Consider the following 19,648-nt stretch of genomic DNA (forward strand, 5'->3'; position numbering starts at 1 on the left):
GTGTACAGTACCATACATTTTTCTATATTAAATGTGATTGTCCATGTGTCTGCCCAGTTCTGAATGCTGTCTAGATTGTTTTGAATGACCTTTGCTGCTGCAACGGTGTTTGCCATTCCTATTTTTGTGTCGTCTGCAAATTTAACAAGTTTGCTTACTATACCAGAATCTAAGTCACTAATGTAGATTAGGAAGAGCAGGACCTAATACTATGGTACTTCAGTGTAACGTATAAAAGTGCTAAAAAGAGAACTTGCAAGAACTGTAATTTTTTTCTCAACATTAATTTAAAAGGTTCAAGTTTTTAAAACTTATTAAACATACAAACTAACATTTGAACTACACTAAAATTCCCTTTTAGTGACCGAGATAGAAGGTAATCGGTGAAAACGTTAGGTTACATACCATAACCCTGGTTCCCTGAAAGAGAAGATGACCACAAACATTGCTATACAACTCATTTTATGCTTGAGCTTTCCCTTTCAATTTGAAGACGACCAGCAACATTGCTATGGGATATGCCTGCCTATTGGGTAGGTATTACTCAGCTCTTTATATCAGAGCTGCCGATAGGCCCCTTCCTTGGGATAACGCACTCGGTTCCGCCCAACGAGGGGTTAAAACCGTCATACTGAGGAAGCCATTACTCTTTTTGCATCGAACCCGTGAGGGCGGCCGACACGAGAGCCGCCATGGTCCAGCCACAGGGGACGCGGAACTCACCCTCGTGACCCTTTCCAACCAGTTTTCCTTCACCCAGGGCTGAAAAGCCGCCAAGCCTGGCCTTGCTCGTCATTATGGTGGAGTGTTCTGCCTCAGCTGTGTCTACAGCGTGCACCGTGTATCGTGTGCACTGAATACCATGTACCATGTGCACTGAGCACTGCATGCACCGAGCACCATGTGCACCGAGGTACCGTGCAGCACCGTGTGTCTGTACACCAAGCGCTGCAAACAACGCGTGCACTGGATGCTGTTAGCACCGGGCACCACGTGCACTAAGCACCGTGTGCACTGAGGTACCGAAGTACCGAGGGCTACGCATGCACCGAGGTACCGAAGCACTGGGGGTCAGCTATGCAATGGTGCCTACCCTAACCGCATGGTCACACACCTGGTCAGCGTGTAGCATACACCAAGGGGACACAAGGGCCGAAGCCATGGTGGACGAGCTGAAAAGCAAACAGCAAATAACACGGTAGAAAAACAGTTGGGGGAGAACACACTGTTGTTTGTTGTGGAAACCCAACTCACCGAGGTGGGTGTGCCTACGCAGCCGGCAAGGTCTACTCTACAGCGGGGTGTATGTAAACAGAGCCCAGTGGAGGAACACAGGGCTGGTTGGCTGTTGTTAACAACCGCGCTGCAGCTAATCCACAGGAAGACCCAGACAAGCAGGATAGTGCAGTCTAATACACAGATGGGGGACACGAAGCGACAGCCAAACAAACAAGGCCCAATCCAGCTGCCAGATGGTGGCTGATTGAATCACTCGACAGCAGGGATGCGGCAAGGCCTAGCCCCGTGGAGGAACTGTATTCACACAAGAGTGTAGTTTGTAGAAAGGAAAACACACACACATGCGAATAGTACTGCACAGGCAGTCGCTCACACACAACAGACAGTAACAAAGAAGGCAGCCTGCAACGCAAGTGAGCAGACTGCTGAAGCACAGAAAAAGGAACTCGAGTTTTTGGAGTCACTGACTCCAGGAAAGCGGCAAGCCAGCTTTCAGCATGAATGCAGGGGAACTGCAGTCGACTCAAGAAGCTCTTTTCTATCAACACACTCAGGTAAACACAGAGGTCTTACCATACCGGTTTGAGAAGCAAAAAGAGGAATGGCTTCCTCAGTATGACAGTTTTAATCCTTCGGTGGGCGAGACCAAGTGCGTCATCCCAAGGAAGTGGCCTATCCGCAGCTCTGATATAAAGAGCTCAGCCATATCCCATAGCAATGTTGGTGGTCGTCTTCAAATTGAAAGGGAAAGCTCAGGCATAAAATGAGTTGTATTCACTTGTCAAATATTATCAGCCCTGAAGACCAATGAACCTAATCTATCAGTCTTAGTAATGTACTGTGTAAGTGTAAACGAATCCACGTGGGCAAAACGCTTCTCTGAGCACTCCAGTATGTGACGTTTTGGTTGCGACGTGGTATATAGATTGATTTACCCTATACAAGTATAAAATAGATATTCAACATATCTTGGTTGCGATGTGGACAGTAAAATCAATTAATAATAAATCCACATACATGTATGAGAGATATTATACATATTCAAGTATGGAGACGCAAAATAAAATTATGAACCAGAGCTGTCGCTGTTGAAAGTTCCGTTTCAGGAAAGGGTAGGCTACCTCTAATGTAGTGTTTGGAAAAACGACGTAGTTATATTCACTGAACATAATGCAAATCTAAGTGGCTATGCAAAGTAATGTAACATTTTCATTAAAATATGACAGTATAAAAATGGAAATGCATCTCTGGAGCCGCTGCACATTGGGGCCTGCTACTTTCCCTAGCAGAAGCTGGGCCACGAAGTTCATAAACTGTAACCAACAGCAAATTAAAAAAAAAAAAAGAGAGATCTAATTATTTCCATGTGAATAGGACACAATAATGTAGTTTTAAAACATTGTTTTTTTTTCTCCTTTGGACAGTGGGGTTTATTTATTTATTTACCGTTTATGTTTAAAGTGGAAATTTGTCAGATTTTACACAAAACAAGCAAAGGTTAGTGACGGCAGAAATTATGAAAATTGGAGCATGCTATATTTAAATACAAGTGTATTTATCAAACACATCGGGATTTGTTTGAATGAGTTTGTATGCTCTAGGAAAAGAGGACTTATTGTTCCTTTAAACTGTTACTGTGAGCGCAGATTTTTAAATGTATTTTTTAAGCATTTTAACTCTATAATGATCGATAATCGTCGTTAGAATGTGCACGATGTCAACGTCAGGGTTCGATTAACAACACTAGTATTGCATTAATTGTATACATCTCAGTGGTTTATCTAATTTCAAAGCATCCCATTGTATGTTAGTCTAGCGATTGCGAATAATGTTATGAGAACTGTCATGTTTCATATCAATTTATGGGGAAAAAAAACCCCTCCATGATTGTTGTTAATCCATCCAGCCATTATCTGTAACCGCTTAATCCTGCAGCGGGTCGCGGTGAATGTTGTTCAGAGAAAGGGAATAATGCACAAGCCACAACACTAAAGACTACATTTCCCAGTGTGCTCTATGTGCGCATTTGCGCAGTGGCTAGTAACACGTCCGGTTACCTTAAAAAAGATACGTCTCTCGTTTTAAAACAAAAAATGTATACAATCACTACTTTGATTCTGAAAGATGCTTTAATATTGATCAAGTAGTTTGTTTCAATTCGGACTCCCAAGACTGAAGAGTTTAAAAGCGACAAATGGAATTGGAAAGCTACTAAACTGGTGACTTGGCGCTGTGGCAGAAGAGCGAGGTAAATGGATGAACACACCTGTGTGCAACAGGTAGTGCAGCAGGTGCAGGTAACGCCGTCGAATTTTTTTTTTCATATTATTTGTGTTGTCAGACAAATTTGGTCTTTCGCTGTATTTTCCAGAATGGACACTGAAATGTTAAGGCACGTAGGTTCTGTTATGTTTCCTGAAAGTGCTGTAATTACAATAATAGTAGGATGACGATCAATAGAAACAATTATCTACTTGTCTTTACTCATTACATTATCTTTTAGTTTAAGTATTATTTTCAAGGCTATGAGATTTAGTGGGCCATTTTAATGCGTTTCATACTGTAATAATGGATTACACATAACTATATTTCAATTTCCAAATTAATGTAGCCTGTAGTGTTTATTTTTTGCATAAGGGTAAGTACTGTATACGGAAAACCTCAATTCGTTGTTCATGTCCATCTTTTATAACTTCTACAATGCAAAGGAAAAGGTGGAACATCCGTGAGTGAGGAATGGGATATCCTGGAAGTGGCGGGTGCGCTTATCGAGGCACGCAGAGAGCGCACACAACCCTATAGAGAGGACAACTACAACAGGACCCTATATAATACATAAATACATACTGTAAATAAAAACCTGGTTGAAAATATTCACCTAATGGACTGCTTCAGTGTGGCAAGCTTTAGTTTAGAGAAATACATTTTACTTCTTTTATTTTAAGGTCATATTTATATTTAGACATTTTACAAACACTGTGGAGATTCACAATCTTATTACAGTTCAAGATAAAAAGATAAGTAACACTCTTTAAACACAACTAAAATCTCCAATTGGTATGGAAGCTTTGCATCTGATTTCAAAGACCCGGATTAGCATTAATCTTGGACCAGTTTGCCTTGGGCAGGGGTGTCCATTCACGGTCCTGGAGGGGGATTCCACTCCACGTTTAACTTTAGGGTCTGGATGGAGTTTGAATTAGTTCACTTAAACAGTTTAGAGCAGGGTTGGAAAGGACAGCTTCGGACACCTGTGACCTAGGATAAAGCATTACCCTGTTCCTTTGATAAAAGAAATCCAATGTGAATCAGGGTTTGTGAAACCAGCTGTAAGGTTCTCATAGTACTCTTTATAGGAGGAGTTCTGTACCACCACTCCTGTAATAAAACTGTAAATATTCATGTAAAACTAAAAAGAAATCAGTTAAACACACAAAGGCTGTGTTTTCTCACACATTCTTTGGAAAGATATTGAAACGTTCTTTGCAGATATTTGGAGGAACAATACAATGCGTTTCTTATGATAGGGCTCATATACTTTAATATTTTGTCCAAAAGGGGATAATAACAAATGTAATTGTTGTCATTTGTTCCATATATTGGGTAAGTTTCACATTCATAAAATGAAAGCAATGGGCCAGAAACCTTTATTATTATTATTATTATTATTATTATTATTATTATTGAACATGAAACGGAACATAATCAATCTTAAGAACAAAAAACTGTAGTTTTGTATTTATAAAATGCATATTTTGTATTAATTATGTTGTTGTATATTATACCTTTTTGTTAATAAAGCTTTAAAACATAAAAAAACCCTAAAAAAACCCCTCTAAACCCTGAGTAACCGATAGAGTGAATGGCTGTATCTACTGAGAGTAATAGATAGTATAGAGGGGCTTTGGACTAAATTGCCTGACAAACATGTACAGAAGACCTGATCTCTCTTCTCTTTACTGAAATATAGCAAAGAAAGCCAGGAGGACAGCTTTAACTGAGCTGTTTAGTACCGTTAAACCAAATACAGATACTGTATCACTATTCAATAGTACTGAACTTTCTAATTATTATTATTATTATTTATTTATTTCTTAGCAGACGCCCTTACCCAGGACGACTTACAGTTGTATACAAAAAAATACATATCAAGAATTACAGTACAATGCTGGATCTTGCACTGCACCCCCTTATCTATGATTTTACTCTAATTATTATAATTAGTGTGTGCTTGCTTAAAAAATAACACCAAAAAAAAGTTAAACTAAAGAACAGCATATTAATACTTTTGAAGTTTAGTGTTTCTCACACATACAATAAAGAATGGTCATTTATCTTAACTGTAGTATTTGAGAGTATACTATAAATTTATATAGTGTATGTAGAAATATACTACTACTACTGCGACTGCTAAAAAATAAAATGTGTTTTATACAGGCTGTGCGTGAGACTTGACATGTCTGTAATGAAACTAGATCATTTCCCCTTGTACTCAGGCCACTGAAGATACATCCAAAGTGCTGGCGAGTCCAGGCGAGGATGCAGAGCGGTGAGCAGGACCCCCAGAGGCAGGAGGAGGAGAGGGAAGATGACATGGCCGGTGGAGACCTGGGGTACGGGCTGGGCAGGAAGCCCGGCGGGATTTACGAGAAAGGTGTGAAACCCCAGAATCCTGACGGCCTCGGCCTGGCTCCCGCTGCGCGCCTGAGGAGGGTCTCCAGTCACGGCAGCGCTTCTTTCAAGTGGACGGCTTACACCGCCCTGCACACCGTGTTTCAAAAGAGTCTGCCGCAGGACAAGCGTCCTGGATACTGGAGACTGAACAGTGAGGGTAAGGACGGCTCTTCTGTGTGTTTGCAGTGGGGTCTAATGGAAAGGCACCTGCATCATCTTTCATTTTACTTAAAAAACAAAAACCTTTGGCTGCCAGTTATGACACATCAGCCGTTCTCTTTGAAAAGGTAACAGATTCTTTCCTAATAATTAACATTGCTAAAATGAGTGGTGAGTGAAGAGAGGACAAATAATGCCCCTCTTCTAAGGTAGGCTGCACGAAAGACCCAAACCCACCTCTCTCCCACAAATGCTGTGAGGGTGTAATATTATATATATATATATATATATATAAAATAAAATGATAATATTAAATGTCAAACAAGACTTTGGCACCAGTCCTGTAGTTCTGCAAGTGTTACATATTGTAATGCAGAGCCTTTCAACTCTGGAGGCTGGGTGATTTGGTCATCTCTACTGTAGTAGCCCTCAGTGAATAGAAAATCAATACACTGCACAGTTCAAACTGCGCTCCATGATAGGCAGTTTCAAAACAATAGTATGGACAGGGAGACAGGACTCCTCTCTGGCTTGGGACATTGGAAAACTGGTGGAAAGCTAATGTAATGGGCATTGTGTGGGGTGATGCTGGTATGGATTCTGGTGAGGCGTGGCTGCCTGTTTGCTTGTGGTGGCCATGACTGCTGCTACACGTCCAGCTAACTGGTTACCAGGTAATCAACAGTCATTGGAATAAAATGTGTTTTTGCAATTGCCTTGGCAGGACTTGAAATAAGTAAACCCACTGCAATTCACCCGGGGGGAAAACACAAATCCAACACCACCATGCAAATGACTCTTATTTTGCATAGTTGGGATAAACTTGGGACTAACGCCTTTTAAGTTTGTTAACCCGCGTATGCCCAGCCAGAAGATCTCATGAAAAATAGATTATAAAGGGTTCGCATACTGGATCTAGATTTGTCTTGAAGCACATCTGTTCACATATTGGCAATTTGAAAAGCATGATTGAAGATCCTTCTCAAGAGATTGTGATGAAACTTGGTTTTGACTGGAATCTGTGGGATATCAGGAGATGCCTGACTGTCGGTCTATCTGTCTTTAAGAGTGTATGTTTAAAGGGTTACTTTTATGTATCCAAATGTGATCGCATCTGGCTACAACATTTTTGATAAGAATCTGGCGCTATCTGGAGGACCCTGTCTGTCTGTCTGCCTGCCTGCCTGTCTCTCGTCTGCATGACTTGCATCTAGTTCATGAAGGTCATGCTGATTATCATGACCTTGTAGCTCTGCTTTACAGCCATGTATGTGACTGACATGCTTGTTTAGTTTCCCCAGATGTGATGTATGATCTGTCCACGGAAGAGCTGAAGCAGAGGCTCCAGGAGGTTGAGGAGGTAATTCATCTCTACACATTTTCACATAACATCTTAAAAACAAAGTCCTTGTAAACTAAGAAATGTATTTATTATATTTAACCATTGAGGGGTCCTGGTATACAATAAAAGGACAATAGCAAAGAACAGAAGAAATAAGACATGTATGTGTTTGTTAATGTGGACTGAAGGAGAAGCATTGGCAGGAGGTTCGAAGCAATTCACAAACACAATCTTTAAAACCACAGAAGGAAAGCTAATTCCATCTTCATACTGTGATGGAAACAATTCCACACCTTCCGGAGTTCATATGCAAAATATAATTCTCCTAGACATGGCCGAATCCTTGGAGCAGCTGAATCAACCGACTCCTGAGAGTGTAAACTAGAGCCAATATATTAAACAGGAATAAAAAGCTATGTGCTGTGTGTTAATCTGAAGAACAGTAAGATGCTATTTAGAAGGGATTTTAAGGTCAAAAATAGCCTCTGCAAGTTTTTTTTACAGACAAAAACAAACTAAAGGCACTCCCATGGTCTAATAATGATGCTAGTTTTCATAACCTTGGAACAGTGGTCTATTCTGTTTAGACAATCACATATGCACAAGAATGCACTTTCAATTGATTTTCTTCATTTGTTGAAAGTAAATAAACAGTTTGTACATGTCCCCCAGCTCAGATTTGCAATCGCAGTATAATACATGAATCTATAGATTTGGTTTCTCTGTTTGCACACAGTACTGTAATGTAGTGTACTTTACTTCACACCTGCTAACAAGCATGCGAAACAAAACGTGGCTGAATAGCTTTTCATGAAGCGCTCTTACATGAGGTCAAGTTTTCTGTTCAGGTTTACATTTTTTCAGATTTTGTAAATGATTCTTCAATGAGGTGGGGAAGCACATCCGTGTTACGCAGGCTCAAGGGCACAGTACTTCACTTGTGTGGTGGGGGGGCCAAAGTTGGCCCTTCCACTCCTGGTCTTTGTTCCAACCCTGTTCTGAATTGTTTAATTGAACCAATTAAACCCCCATCCAGACCCTGAAGTAGTTAGTTATCACATTTTACCTGTTAAACCTGGAGTGGAATGGCCCTGACCTATGAGCTTCATTGCACGGTGCAGCTTTAAAATACTTCCCCCAGCTCACTTCTCAACAATTAACACAGAGGAGACCTTTCAGAAGGCACTAGAAAAGTTGTAAGATATTGACCTAAACAGAAACAGCAGTACAAACAGTAGGGTATTAAACAGGTAGGAAATGAAATATTATGAAAATGTAGATTTGTAGTGCGTCTGTGGTTTCCCTCTAAGTGTTGCCTGTTGGATGACTCCTGGAATGAGTCAGGTCAGTTGCTAATGAAAGATGAATGACTCTTGTCTCTGGCAGGAGGCAGAGATCCTGAGGAGTGAGCTTGAAGTGACCCAACGGCAGCTTGAAGGAAAATACGAAGCCTTGAAGATACTGCAGAGCCGGGTACAGCATCCAGATCTCTATCTGTGCCTTTGTCATTTCAATAGTGCTTTCAGTAGAGTAATGGTGAAGGCAGGGCACCAACCGGAGACCATACATCTTAAGCAAACATCTTAAGCGCAATGCTAAAGAGGCAGGCTCGTCTGCAGGTGTGGCTGTAGAGCTTTTATCAGAATCCAGAACCGCAGAGGATCACACAGCACTGCCCGTTACACATGCACCCAGGAACTGAGAAGTCATTCCGATTTCCAGGCACGGAAAACTAATTCAGGTTTCAGAAAACTTAGCAATATTCTTAATTGCATTACTTAGATTCTTATTTATGTAATTCAGATTCGTATTGTACTCTAGAAATATGTGATTGACTTAATTTTTTATTTTTGTTTCTCCTGCAATAGGCTGTGTTTGACAAAGCTACCACACATACTAAAACCCTGCTTCAGAAAAGCGAAGAAAGAAATAAGGTCTTAGAAAAGGTAACTGTTATTTTTGTTGAAGTTTTCTTTTAAAATATGACTAACGCATTGCCTGTTGCTTGGATTCTTGAGGAACTGACCCCTGATTTTTTTTTCTCTTCTGTAACAAGCCAACAATAAAATTAAGGAAGATTGAAGAAAGGTTTGGTTCTATTCATTCAACTTGTCGTATCCTGGTTGTCTTATCTGTAGTATGATTGATGTTTCATGGGGGGGGGGTTCGAAAGGGATACAACATTGGCTCTCGGGCTCCCGCGGGTTAGGGAGGTGAAAAACCGGCAGGGACTGTTTCTCCTCAACGAGCTACAGCTGACCCTACCGGCCAGGTGCCTAGTGAGCTCAGGTGGACACCTGCAGGGCTGGCCTTTGTCCTCCAGAGGCCGGTAGCTCACTGACATCCGCTCTTGAGTTCCTGGGAGTAAAAGAGGAAATTGGCTCGATCATGGGATCGGAGGACTCCCACTGAACCTTCAGTTCTCCTGAGCTGTGTGGGGAATTGATACAGATAGTGAACAGACTTGGCCATTGTAAATTGGAGGTAAGGTAATTGGGCCCCCAGTTCGACCATGAGTGCCAGACAAGGAAAATTAACCCTATCCTGCCAGTTTTATTGCAAAGCTGCTGCCGCCACTAGGCCTTGCATCTCGGAACGCATTTGAGTCATTGACTGCTCATTTCCAGGGCTGCACGAACAACAATGTACAATCATTCCTTAGTAACTAGCAAACTTAGTAACTGAGCAATGATCACGCAGCAAAACCTAAACACTGCCACTCTTTGATTCCCATATATTAATTTGCTGTTTTACATTTTCCTTCTTCTGTTTGCAGGACGTAAATGCACTGCAGTGGGAAATTGCGTTCAATCAAGTGCAGTTCAAGAACATCGAGCAGTCCTGGAAGGAGAAATACCAGAGGTTTGTGATGTGCTGACCTCCTTATAGACTCACGCTCAGCCTTACAATCTACTCTTTTGTTTGTGTTTGTATAACTGAGATTCCCGTGGCTTTGTAGGTAATACACTAATTAGTTTTGTAAACTCAGTATATGTGGATGTAATCCTTTCAAGTGCAACAGATTCCAGGCTACAGTAAGCAGATCACACGAGACAAGCATTTGTCCTCCATAGCAACAGCTGCCAGTGACACTTTTCCTCCCTTCATGTTAATATTTATAACAAATGAATTGTGCATTTGTTGTGGTTCCAGTGCTGTGCAATCAGGAACAGCTGTAGCAATCGCTTAACATAATGAAATTGCAGCTTTTTGTTTAAACCACCAGCACGTCGAATTTAGAATTGACATGCACCTGTCGCTTCATGTCATATTTAAATTGGTTGTTGCCCTTCCTCTTTCATTTGGTTGTCATTTGCAATGACAACCAAATGACAAGTGATCCTGTGTTCTATTGCGTTTAGATTTCTTCCCTTTAGTTATCTCTATCTAGTGTCAAAGAACATGTTGTCTTGTTTTCTTGTAGTCATGGTATCCCTGTGTGTGTGTGTGTGTTTGTTTTTGATAGGGTGTGCAGTGAAAATGAGACCCTGAATGTGACCCTGGAGGCGAATGCAAGCCAGCTGCAGGAGCTGAAGTTAGAAAATTCTAGTAAGTTAATCAGAAAACCAGATTTACAGTAAATGTTGAGAGGTATGGAAGTTTACTTTTGCTTACCTTTTGTTTTGTGGACGTTTCCCTTTTTCTCGGATGTAATGTTTAGTCTCTTACCTTGTCGTTTGAACATTAACATCATTATATATCTCCCTTGCATCTAAATACCCCAGTTTTCTTTACTGTGCATAACAAACTTTGCAGTAACCTGCACTTTTGTCCTCTGATGTAATCTGCTGGTGCACCAATAAGGATCCCCTGAAGAAACTCAATTATACCTCTCAACATTTCCTTTATGTAAACTTCATCGAAATGTTCAAGTTCACAGGATCCAGTCAACTCAACAAACAGCCCCAGAGACATGACGACAGCCTGCTCTACTGAGGACCTTGCTTTTCCGTACCGTTCTTGTATTGGTTGTTTCTTTCCTATTTCTGCTACATTGTGATGCTGAGATTCCTTTTAGCCACTGGCTTCCTATTGGAATGTTGCTGGTGGGTTTATAATTGTGTACCCTATTGTATTGTTTCCTCTCAGCTTATTAGCTGCATCTGAAGGTTTTTAAAGTAGCTTTAAACCACTAAACAGATGCATGTCCTGGTTGAAACCAAACTGATGTAAATAACTGCATGATTTGACAGTGTGATGAATGGGGTTGTGTGACATTACGGTTTTACTACCCTGCAAACAGAATGGGGGGTGGTATCTGAGGGTCGCTGTCATTGCATGTATATCTAACCATTCTGTTCCATATTGGCTTGACTTGTGATTTGCAGGCTTGTTTGCCTGCTGTTGTAATGTGGATGCTATTGCAGACAGCACTCCTCAATAACACAAGGTGCCAGCCAAACCTCTTCACCTTGGTCTACTGTTACCTGCCTCGTTGCACTGCCTGATTCATAAACATCAATGATTCATGAATATCAAGCTGTGTTTTATACAGAAAAACAGACTTTGATTGAAACTGAATCAATAGATCTGGCTAGTTGGGTTGGTTATGATGACAGCTTTATAATTGTACAGGTATTAGAAATATACACTCTCACATGGGGGAGTCTGAAAAATATATAGAAGCAGTTTTCCATCACATTTAGTTTCTTATTTATTAAATATCGAGGGAAAAAGTCGCCTGTGTGTGTATTTTGGCAACAGCATGGGAGAAGATTAGTGCAGTGGGGGAGATTTTTCTGTTGTTCCTCTTTCTTTCTCCATAGACACTGTTAACAGTGTGAGTGTAAAACAGGTTTTCTTGATTTGCGGCTGAGATTTGGACTTGTTTGTTTGGTTCAGTTTACTCAGTGTCTCTCAACACTCCTGTCCTGTTTAGTACGTTCCTACACACAGTGTAGATCCACACTCACACACACTCAAACACTCCTATCTCTGTTTAGCACATTCTTACACACACTGTAGATCCACACACACACACATACACACTCTCAGACACACACACACACACACACACACACACACACTCAGTTTGACACCTCCTTGCTGAATCCAGCTCCTGCTACTTCTTGGATATTCAGCATGACTTTCTCAAGCTCTTTTAGCTCAGGGAGTAAAAACAGAAACATCTGACTTCATTATTTTATTCCAAAGGATGATTTTAATGTACTGGTAAGTGTAAAATGTATATGTAAAGTAAAAACTGAATGCTCACAGGTTGTTTTGCTTTGTATTGCAGGTCTGAATCAGCAACACCTGGAGCTTCTTGCCATGCTCAATGTGAAAGAGCAGAAGATGTTTCGAGAGTCTGTGCCTCCGAGCAGCAGCGGTGTGAGAGAGGGAACAGCTTTAGAGGTCAGTAAGAAACAGGAGCATGATTCTCATTAGAGACTCCAGCCACTTCTCCACCTGCCACTGGGACTGACTCAAACGATTTGAAACCAGACTCGTTCATTTCCATCAGCAGCAGATCAACATCAAATCAATTTAAACAGGGGCTCTGTCAGCCCCAGTTAGGATTGCAGGCTGGGAGAACTCAGACTCTCCAACTCGCGCTGATTTTTAATCGCTGACCGTACAAAAAAAAATAAGCAAGCTGAGCACAAGGGCTATAAATATATTGTAATATTGGAGGCTGGTGAATTCCTTTAGAAACAGGAGTCGTGCAACAAAAAGCGATACTTTTGTATAATGTCAGTTTGTGTTGTAGATTGCAGGTCGCAGGTGGACGCGCTTCCTTTGTTGTGTTTCCAGGCTTTGTAAATGAAGTCTGCTTTCCTCCCTAGCTCGCTGTGCTAGGAGCATGCAGCTGCAGTGTCAGTGGAGGGGAGCCCTGTCCTTGCGCCAAATCAGCAGCCGCCAGCCGCACGCAGGTCCTACAGCTCAAACAAGAGGTACGTCCAACTGAGCCGCAAGGAAGCCATGAGCCTGCACTGCTAAGAGCTGCAGGTACTCGCACTGACCTGCAGGTCTCTCAGCCAAGTGCAGACCAGGCCGTACCTGCGTAGCGTCGAATCTCTGATAAAGCAGCATGACCAGAGGCTACCTGGGTTTAAATCCTGCACTTAGTTCATGCAGCAAAAAAGAAAAAAGAAGGTGCAGTGTGGGTGTGTTCAGGGCTTGTTCTGATTTTCTCCACCACTTTAAGATTGAATTAGTTGGTTTTGAGCAGACTAGGATTCCCAATTAAAAAGTAGTGTGAACTGTTTATTGCACGAGGATATGCGGTGACTTTATTTTCTAATGTGATTATTTTTCAATGGTTAGATTGCCTCTCGGCAGGGGGGTGGGGGTTATCTTATCAAAAAGTGTAGAGCGTAAAGGATCTCATTTTGAAGTAAATGCCCAGCAAGAATCAGCTGTTTATTTAGAATCTCGGTTTGCTCAAAACCAATTAAAACCATGTTAGTGTTTTAACTGGGCTGCCTTTTGCAGTGGAGCCGTTCAAGGTTTATTGTCATGAAGGCTGTCCTCTCGCTCTCTCAGCTCGACACACAGAGGAAGTGGAAGGAGGAAGCCTTTGTGATGGCGGACGCATTCCGAATTGCTTTCGAGCAGCAGCTGAAGCGCCGCACTGACCAGACTCTGCGACTGATGGAGGCAGACCCCTTCCTCAGGAAGGAAACCTCAAAAGCAAAGAAGGTCAATGGCGAAGGTAAACACTCTGCAGGTGTGAGTGGAGTTCTCTTATACCAGTGGAGCGCTCTGCAGGTGTGAGTGGAGTTCTCTTATACCAGTGGAGCGCTCTGCAGGTGTGAGCGGAGTTCTCTTATACCAGTGGAGCGCTCTGCAGGTGTGAGCGGAGTTCTCTTATACCAGTGGAGCGCTCTGCAGGTGTGAGTGGAGTTCTCTTATACCAGTGGAGCGCTCTGCAGGTGTGAGCGGAGTTCTCTTATACCAGTGGAGCGCTCTGCAGGTGTGAGTGGAGTTCTCTTATACCAGTGGAGCGCTCTGTAGGTGTGAGCGGAGTTCTCTTATACCAGTGGAGCGCTCTGCAGGTGTGAGCGGAGTTCTCTTATACCAGAGGAGCGCTCTGCAGGTGTGAGTGGAGTTCTCTTGTATCCAGGTCTGCGGTGTTGGAAGAGTCAGTGTAACAGTACTCTATTGTTTCTGACAGCGGGCGCTCTCACCATGGGGCAGAAGCTGAAGGGGATGCTGGGTTCTAGTGCAGACTGTGGGAAGCTGGAGGCGCTGGATGACCCCGTGGAGATCTTGAGAATGCTGGTGGATCTGGTTTGTGTCTCAATCAGCCCCTTGGCGCTGTGCCCTGCCGAAGAGGTGGCCTCTAATCTTAATGTAGCAGGAAATGATTTACTGCTAATTAACTGAGTAGCGCTGTGCTTTACTGAACACAAACCTGTTTGGGGCTGCAAATATGATGTTACCAATTCACTGGAACATACAAAGCTACAAAAAAAAATACAATCTTTTGAGTGACTGCAAATCTCTAACAAGCAAAGAGAGGTACTTCTTACTGTGCTGAATTGGATGCTGCTTGTCTTGTCTCTACATTGATCTTCTAGTTATATGGAAGAGGGTCTTGAGCTTTCATTGTCTTGTCTCTACATTGATCTTCTAGTTATATGGAAGAGGGTCTTGAGCTTTCATTGTATTGTCTCTGCATGATCTTCTAGTTATATGGAAGAGGGTCTTGAGCTTTCAGCGACAGAAGACTAGAATAATTATAAATCCCATTCCTTCTCATTTTAAATATGCAACTGTAACAACTAATTCCATTACACAACCTTATTGTATCACAGCTGTAAAATGTAGAGCTGCTAATCCACCAACATTACAATTAACTGGCTTGTGTAGGTCATGCAATTAAAAGCCCACTGCTTCAAATCCTGTTCATGCCAAGTTGTCCAGATAGGGCCCCACAGTGACCCTTACTGGTGTGGTGTAAACTAGCCTCCAGGGTTCAGTAGCTTTGCACTATTTGTTGCTCAGGTTCCTCTGGTGAAAAGAAGCGATTGGCTTGACAGAGGAAATGGTGGCCGCATGTTGATCTCCAGTCCTTGCAGACAACGTTCAAATTGGATTAAAAACAAATGGGGATAAAAATGTATTTCAAAAAAAGAAAGGAAAGTATATTTCAAAACACGGAACATTCAGTATATTTCACAATGTGTTTTATATATCCTAACTCCTGTCATAATTGTTAGCATAAATGTTAATTTTTTTTTTTTTCTTTATAAATTTAGTCGTTGTCAATTTAATTTATTTTCTCCCAATTTGGAATGGCCAATTATTTTGCTCAGCTCACCGCTACCACCCCTGCGCTGACTCGGGAGGGCAAAGACAAACACACGCTGTCCTCCGAAGGGTGTGCTGTCAGCCGACTGCTTTTTTTCACACTGCGGACTCACCATGCAGCCACCCAAGAACTACAGTGTCGGAGGACAACGCAGCTCTCGGGCAGCTTACAGGCAAGCCCGCAGGCGCCCGGCCAGACTACAGGGGTTGCTGGTGCGCGATGAGCTGAGGACACCCTGGCCGACCTAACCCTCCCTCCCCCTGGATGACGCTCAGCCAATTGCGCGCCGCCCCCTGGGAGCTCCCGTCCTCAGTCGGCAAAGGAATAGCCTGGACTTGAACTTGCGACGTCCAGACTATAGGACGCATCCTGCACTCTACGCAAGTGCTTTTACTGGATGCGCCACTCAGGAACCCCACATAAATGTTAATTGATAAATTTATTTTAATTGTATAAACTTTACTGGTAATGCTTAATGCTTAACTTTTGGTCTACACCCGGTAAAAACAACTATTTGTTCAAAGATCTCCTTGGGAGTATAAAGATACTGTTTTTAGTTACTAGAACAAGTTGCTTAGTCTTGTGTTTCTAATTCGCCTATTCGGTTCAATGGCAGGCAGAGGCGTCTCATTCAGCGGGGGTCTTGGCATAATTACCTGCTTCCCTTTGTTCACAGGGTTTGAATGATTGTTATTCAAGTGTAATTGTTCAGTGTGTCGCTCTAATGCCTGCTGTGATAATTGTGTTCCAGCTCAATGACAAGGAAGAGGCTTTGGCACATCAGAGGAAGGTCAGCTACATGCTGGCTCACAACGCTGAAAAGCTGGAAGGACACATCAAACAGATGAAAGGCGCAAATCCTCTTGGAAATGCTGATTCTGCGGAGGAGAGCAGCACAAATCAACGCTGCCACGAGCCTCAGAGCCAGCAGCACTGTCCTGGAACGAGCTGTCACAAACCTGACGAGGACTTACATAACGTCAGGGGAGAACTCTGAAATAAGAAAGACACACAGCCTCCCTGTCAATCGGGGGAAGTGCTGCCTTCGCAAGACCAGACAACCGTTTCTGATATAAGCGAGGACAAGGACAGAAGCAGCAGCAGGCACAATGAGCTACCAAGCCAGCGAGACAGAGCCGGTGATGTGCCTCCAAGAAAAGAACATCTCGAGCTGGGCAAGGACTCGATGAGGGAGTGATCAGCAATGTTCAGTATCATTTCCGCAAGGACTGTACATTGCACCAGGCGGCAGGTCCGGGGTTCATTTAAAATGAGCTGTTATTCTGTGCTAACTGGGGTGGCTAACTCAATGTGCGTGTCAGCTGGTCGAAAGCATATTGAAAGTGTGAATGTAGTATTTATTATTAATATTCAATCAGTACATCATTGATGGTGTGTCAGTGTTATACAGGACTTTAACTGAGACATGCCTTCTGTTTACCACACAGTTGGGGGACCAGCTGCCATAGCATTTGGCCTCTCCCGTGCTCTGTCTGATTTGAGTAAGATGCCAGCTAGGCGCTTCAGCCTCTAATCAGCCTGCAAGCAGTTTTACTGCATACTGCCAGTGAGATCTACGAGTCAGGCATGGGTCCTGTATAAACAATACTGTGCAAATCAAATCAAGTGGAAGGGATAATTATAGCAGCAATAGTAACTAATGATCTAGGTCTTTATTTTAATATAGAGGAAAGCTCTTCTAATGTTAAACACTATTCCCTGTGCCAAACAGAATATTATATTATAGATTAGTCTGGCAACAGATTTGAATCGCATGTGCAAATGATGGCTTTTGAGGCTGGCTTGCAAATGAAAAATGAATTGAGAGGAGATGGTTGAAAGAGTTAATCTGCAGTAGTTTGGCGTGATGTTGGAGGGGAGTGGGTTACCTTTTACACAAGGATAGCCGCTCTGGTCCGTAAATGAGAAGCACGATATATTTATTTTAATAGGATCATTCTATATAAAGGGATCAACACAAATGGTAATGGCCTTCTATTAACAGTAGTTACTTTATTACCATGCCTAGGTTATGTTTTATTTTTTGTATTTGTTTTTAATGTATTTTTTTTAGTAGTACACATATCAGTTTGACTTTATCTGGGGAATACTGAGTGATTATGATACAATTGGTATGTAACAAGTGTGGGACTGTGCCTCATTGAATGAATGTAGGAAATGCAATCTCCCAGTGCGTGTTTAGGTTTTTTGTTGTGCTTTTAAGAGATGGTGGATTAATCTAAATCCAGAGAGCGTGTTTGCCACAGAAAGGTCTACAGAATAGAAGTGTGTGAAACTGCATCCCTGTGTTTGCCATGTTGGCTCCAGCTCCTTTATGTTTAGCACACATTGCTAATTCGCTGGTGGAGCCACAATGGCATCTTATCTACATGTATTCTAACCCTTGTGACTCGTGTCTGTGTACTCGAGTCTACCTTGTATGCTTCACCTTCTCGGGGGCACAGCAAGGTTCAGCGCTCTCCTGCTGTTCACAGCTTGTGATCGGTTCAGTCTGGATGCATAAACCAATGAAAACCACGTGCTGTCCTGAACCAGCTAATCTTTGTTTAATGGACATACTTGGGGACACTCCCATTTTAATTAGATCCACTTTTGGCTAAGATTTTACATCATTTTACACTGAGTAAATTGTGTGTTTTTTTATATATTGTGTTTGCTAAATGATGACTATTGATCAATCTTATAATGTTGATATAAATGTACTTTGACAGCATAATACACGTGGGTGACCTCAAATCAGTGCATTTTTAAAGTGTATAATATGATGTATATGTTAATAAATCTGTTTGAAGGGAGAATGTTTGTTTGTTTTTCCTGCATTGACTGCATTGTGGTTTTTTTTAATACATTCGTAAATACAAACGAAGATGCTTGACATAAAGCATGTCATTTGTTTTACACATAAAGTACCATTCTGGTATAGCTAGTTCTCATGAAAGGAAAGGACCACAGTCGGTTCTTTTTTACAAATCAGAGCTGAGATTCACTGCTGTTTTATCTGAAAATAATAAACTAAGCACCTGAGCAAAATGTCCCTTTCTCTTACAGGATAGACTCGAGTGATGTGTGATTGCGGAGGATCAAAGCTGGTTCGGACACACAGTTACTAACACACATTAAATCTAGTTTAAAGAGTAAGTAGGTTGCAATGTCATTTTACTATCATTGTTCTCAAAGTTTGTCTTTACCTGCTTTGAGCTTTGAGCTGTTTGGGTTTGTTCCCGCTGCTGGATAGTGCATTTCAAAGCAAAGACTCAACCATGAGCACCAGGGTGCTTTGAAAAGAACTCTGGGACAAAGTTGTTGAAAGGCACAGATCGGGATGGGTATAAAAAATATCAAAGGCCTTGAATATCCCTTGGAGCACGGTCAAGATGATTATTAAAAAGTGGAAGGTGTATGGCACCACCACGACCCTGCCTAGATCAGGCCATCCCTCCAAACTGGATGACCGAGCAAGAAGACTGATCAGAGAGGCTACCAAGAGGCCAATGGCAACTTTGCAAGAGCTACAGGATTTTATGGCAAAGACTGGTCAAAGTGTGCATGTGACAACAATATCCCAAGCACTCCACAAATCTGGCCTGTATGGTAGGGTGGCAAGAAGGAAGCCATTTCTAAGAAAGCCCACCATGAATCCCATTTGAAGTATGCAAAAAAACAGGAGATTCTGGAGCCATGTGGCTAAAAGTTTTGTGGTCTGACGAAACTAAACTTGAACTTTTTGGCCTAAATGCAAAGTGTTATGTTTGGCGCAAACCCAACACAGCGCATCACCCAAAGAACACCATCCCTACTGTGAAGCATGATGGTGGCAGCATCATGTTATGGGGATGTTTCTCATCGGCAGGGACTGGGGCACTTGTCAGGATAGAAGGGAAAAAGAATGGAGCAAAGTACAGAGAAGTCCTTGAGGAAAACCTGCTGCCCTCTGTAAGAAAGCTGAAACTGGGACG

The 19,648-nt window shown here is 42.2% G+C and overlaps 1 protein-coding gene across 3 annotated transcripts; it reads left to right on the top strand.

Annotated features, from left to right (window-relative positions):
- Window positions 1-3,219: 3,219 nt before the first annotated feature.
- LOC117403876 (coiled-coil domain-containing protein 125-like) lies at window positions 3,220-18,522 on the top strand. 3 transcript variants are annotated; one of them, XM_058986581.1, is made up of 12 exons: window positions 3,220-3,536; window positions 5,736-6,070; window positions 7,365-7,432; window positions 8,801-8,887; window positions 9,283-9,360; window positions 10,191-10,276; window positions 10,881-10,963; window positions 12,654-12,769; window positions 13,201-13,308; window positions 13,901-14,069; window positions 14,532-14,647; window positions 16,423-18,522. In XM_058986581.1, exons 2-12 carry the CDS (start codon window positions 5,779-5,781, stop codon window positions 16,666-16,668), a joined length of 1,449 nt encoding a protein of 482 aa, XP_058842564.1. In that variant the 5' UTR covers window positions 3,220-3,536; window positions 5,736-5,778; the 3' UTR covers window positions 16,669-18,522. The 3 variants fall into 3 exon arrangements, with proteins under 3 accessions (XP_058842564.1, XP_058842557.1, XP_058842553.1); XM_058986574.1 differs by having other exon boundaries at window positions 3,220-3,487; window positions 16,423-18,521; XM_058986570.1 differs by lacking the exon at window positions 3,220-3,536 and adding an exon at window positions 3,565-3,631.
- Window positions 18,523-19,648: the final 1,126 nt, after the last annotated feature.

Source organism: Acipenser ruthenus, chromosome 2 (genome assembly GCF_902713425.1).
Source record: "Acipenser ruthenus chromosome 2, fAciRut3.2 maternal haplotype, whole genome shotgun sequence".
Taxonomy (NCBI): domain Eukaryota; kingdom Metazoa; phylum Chordata; class Actinopteri; order Acipenseriformes; family Acipenseridae; genus Acipenser; species Acipenser ruthenus.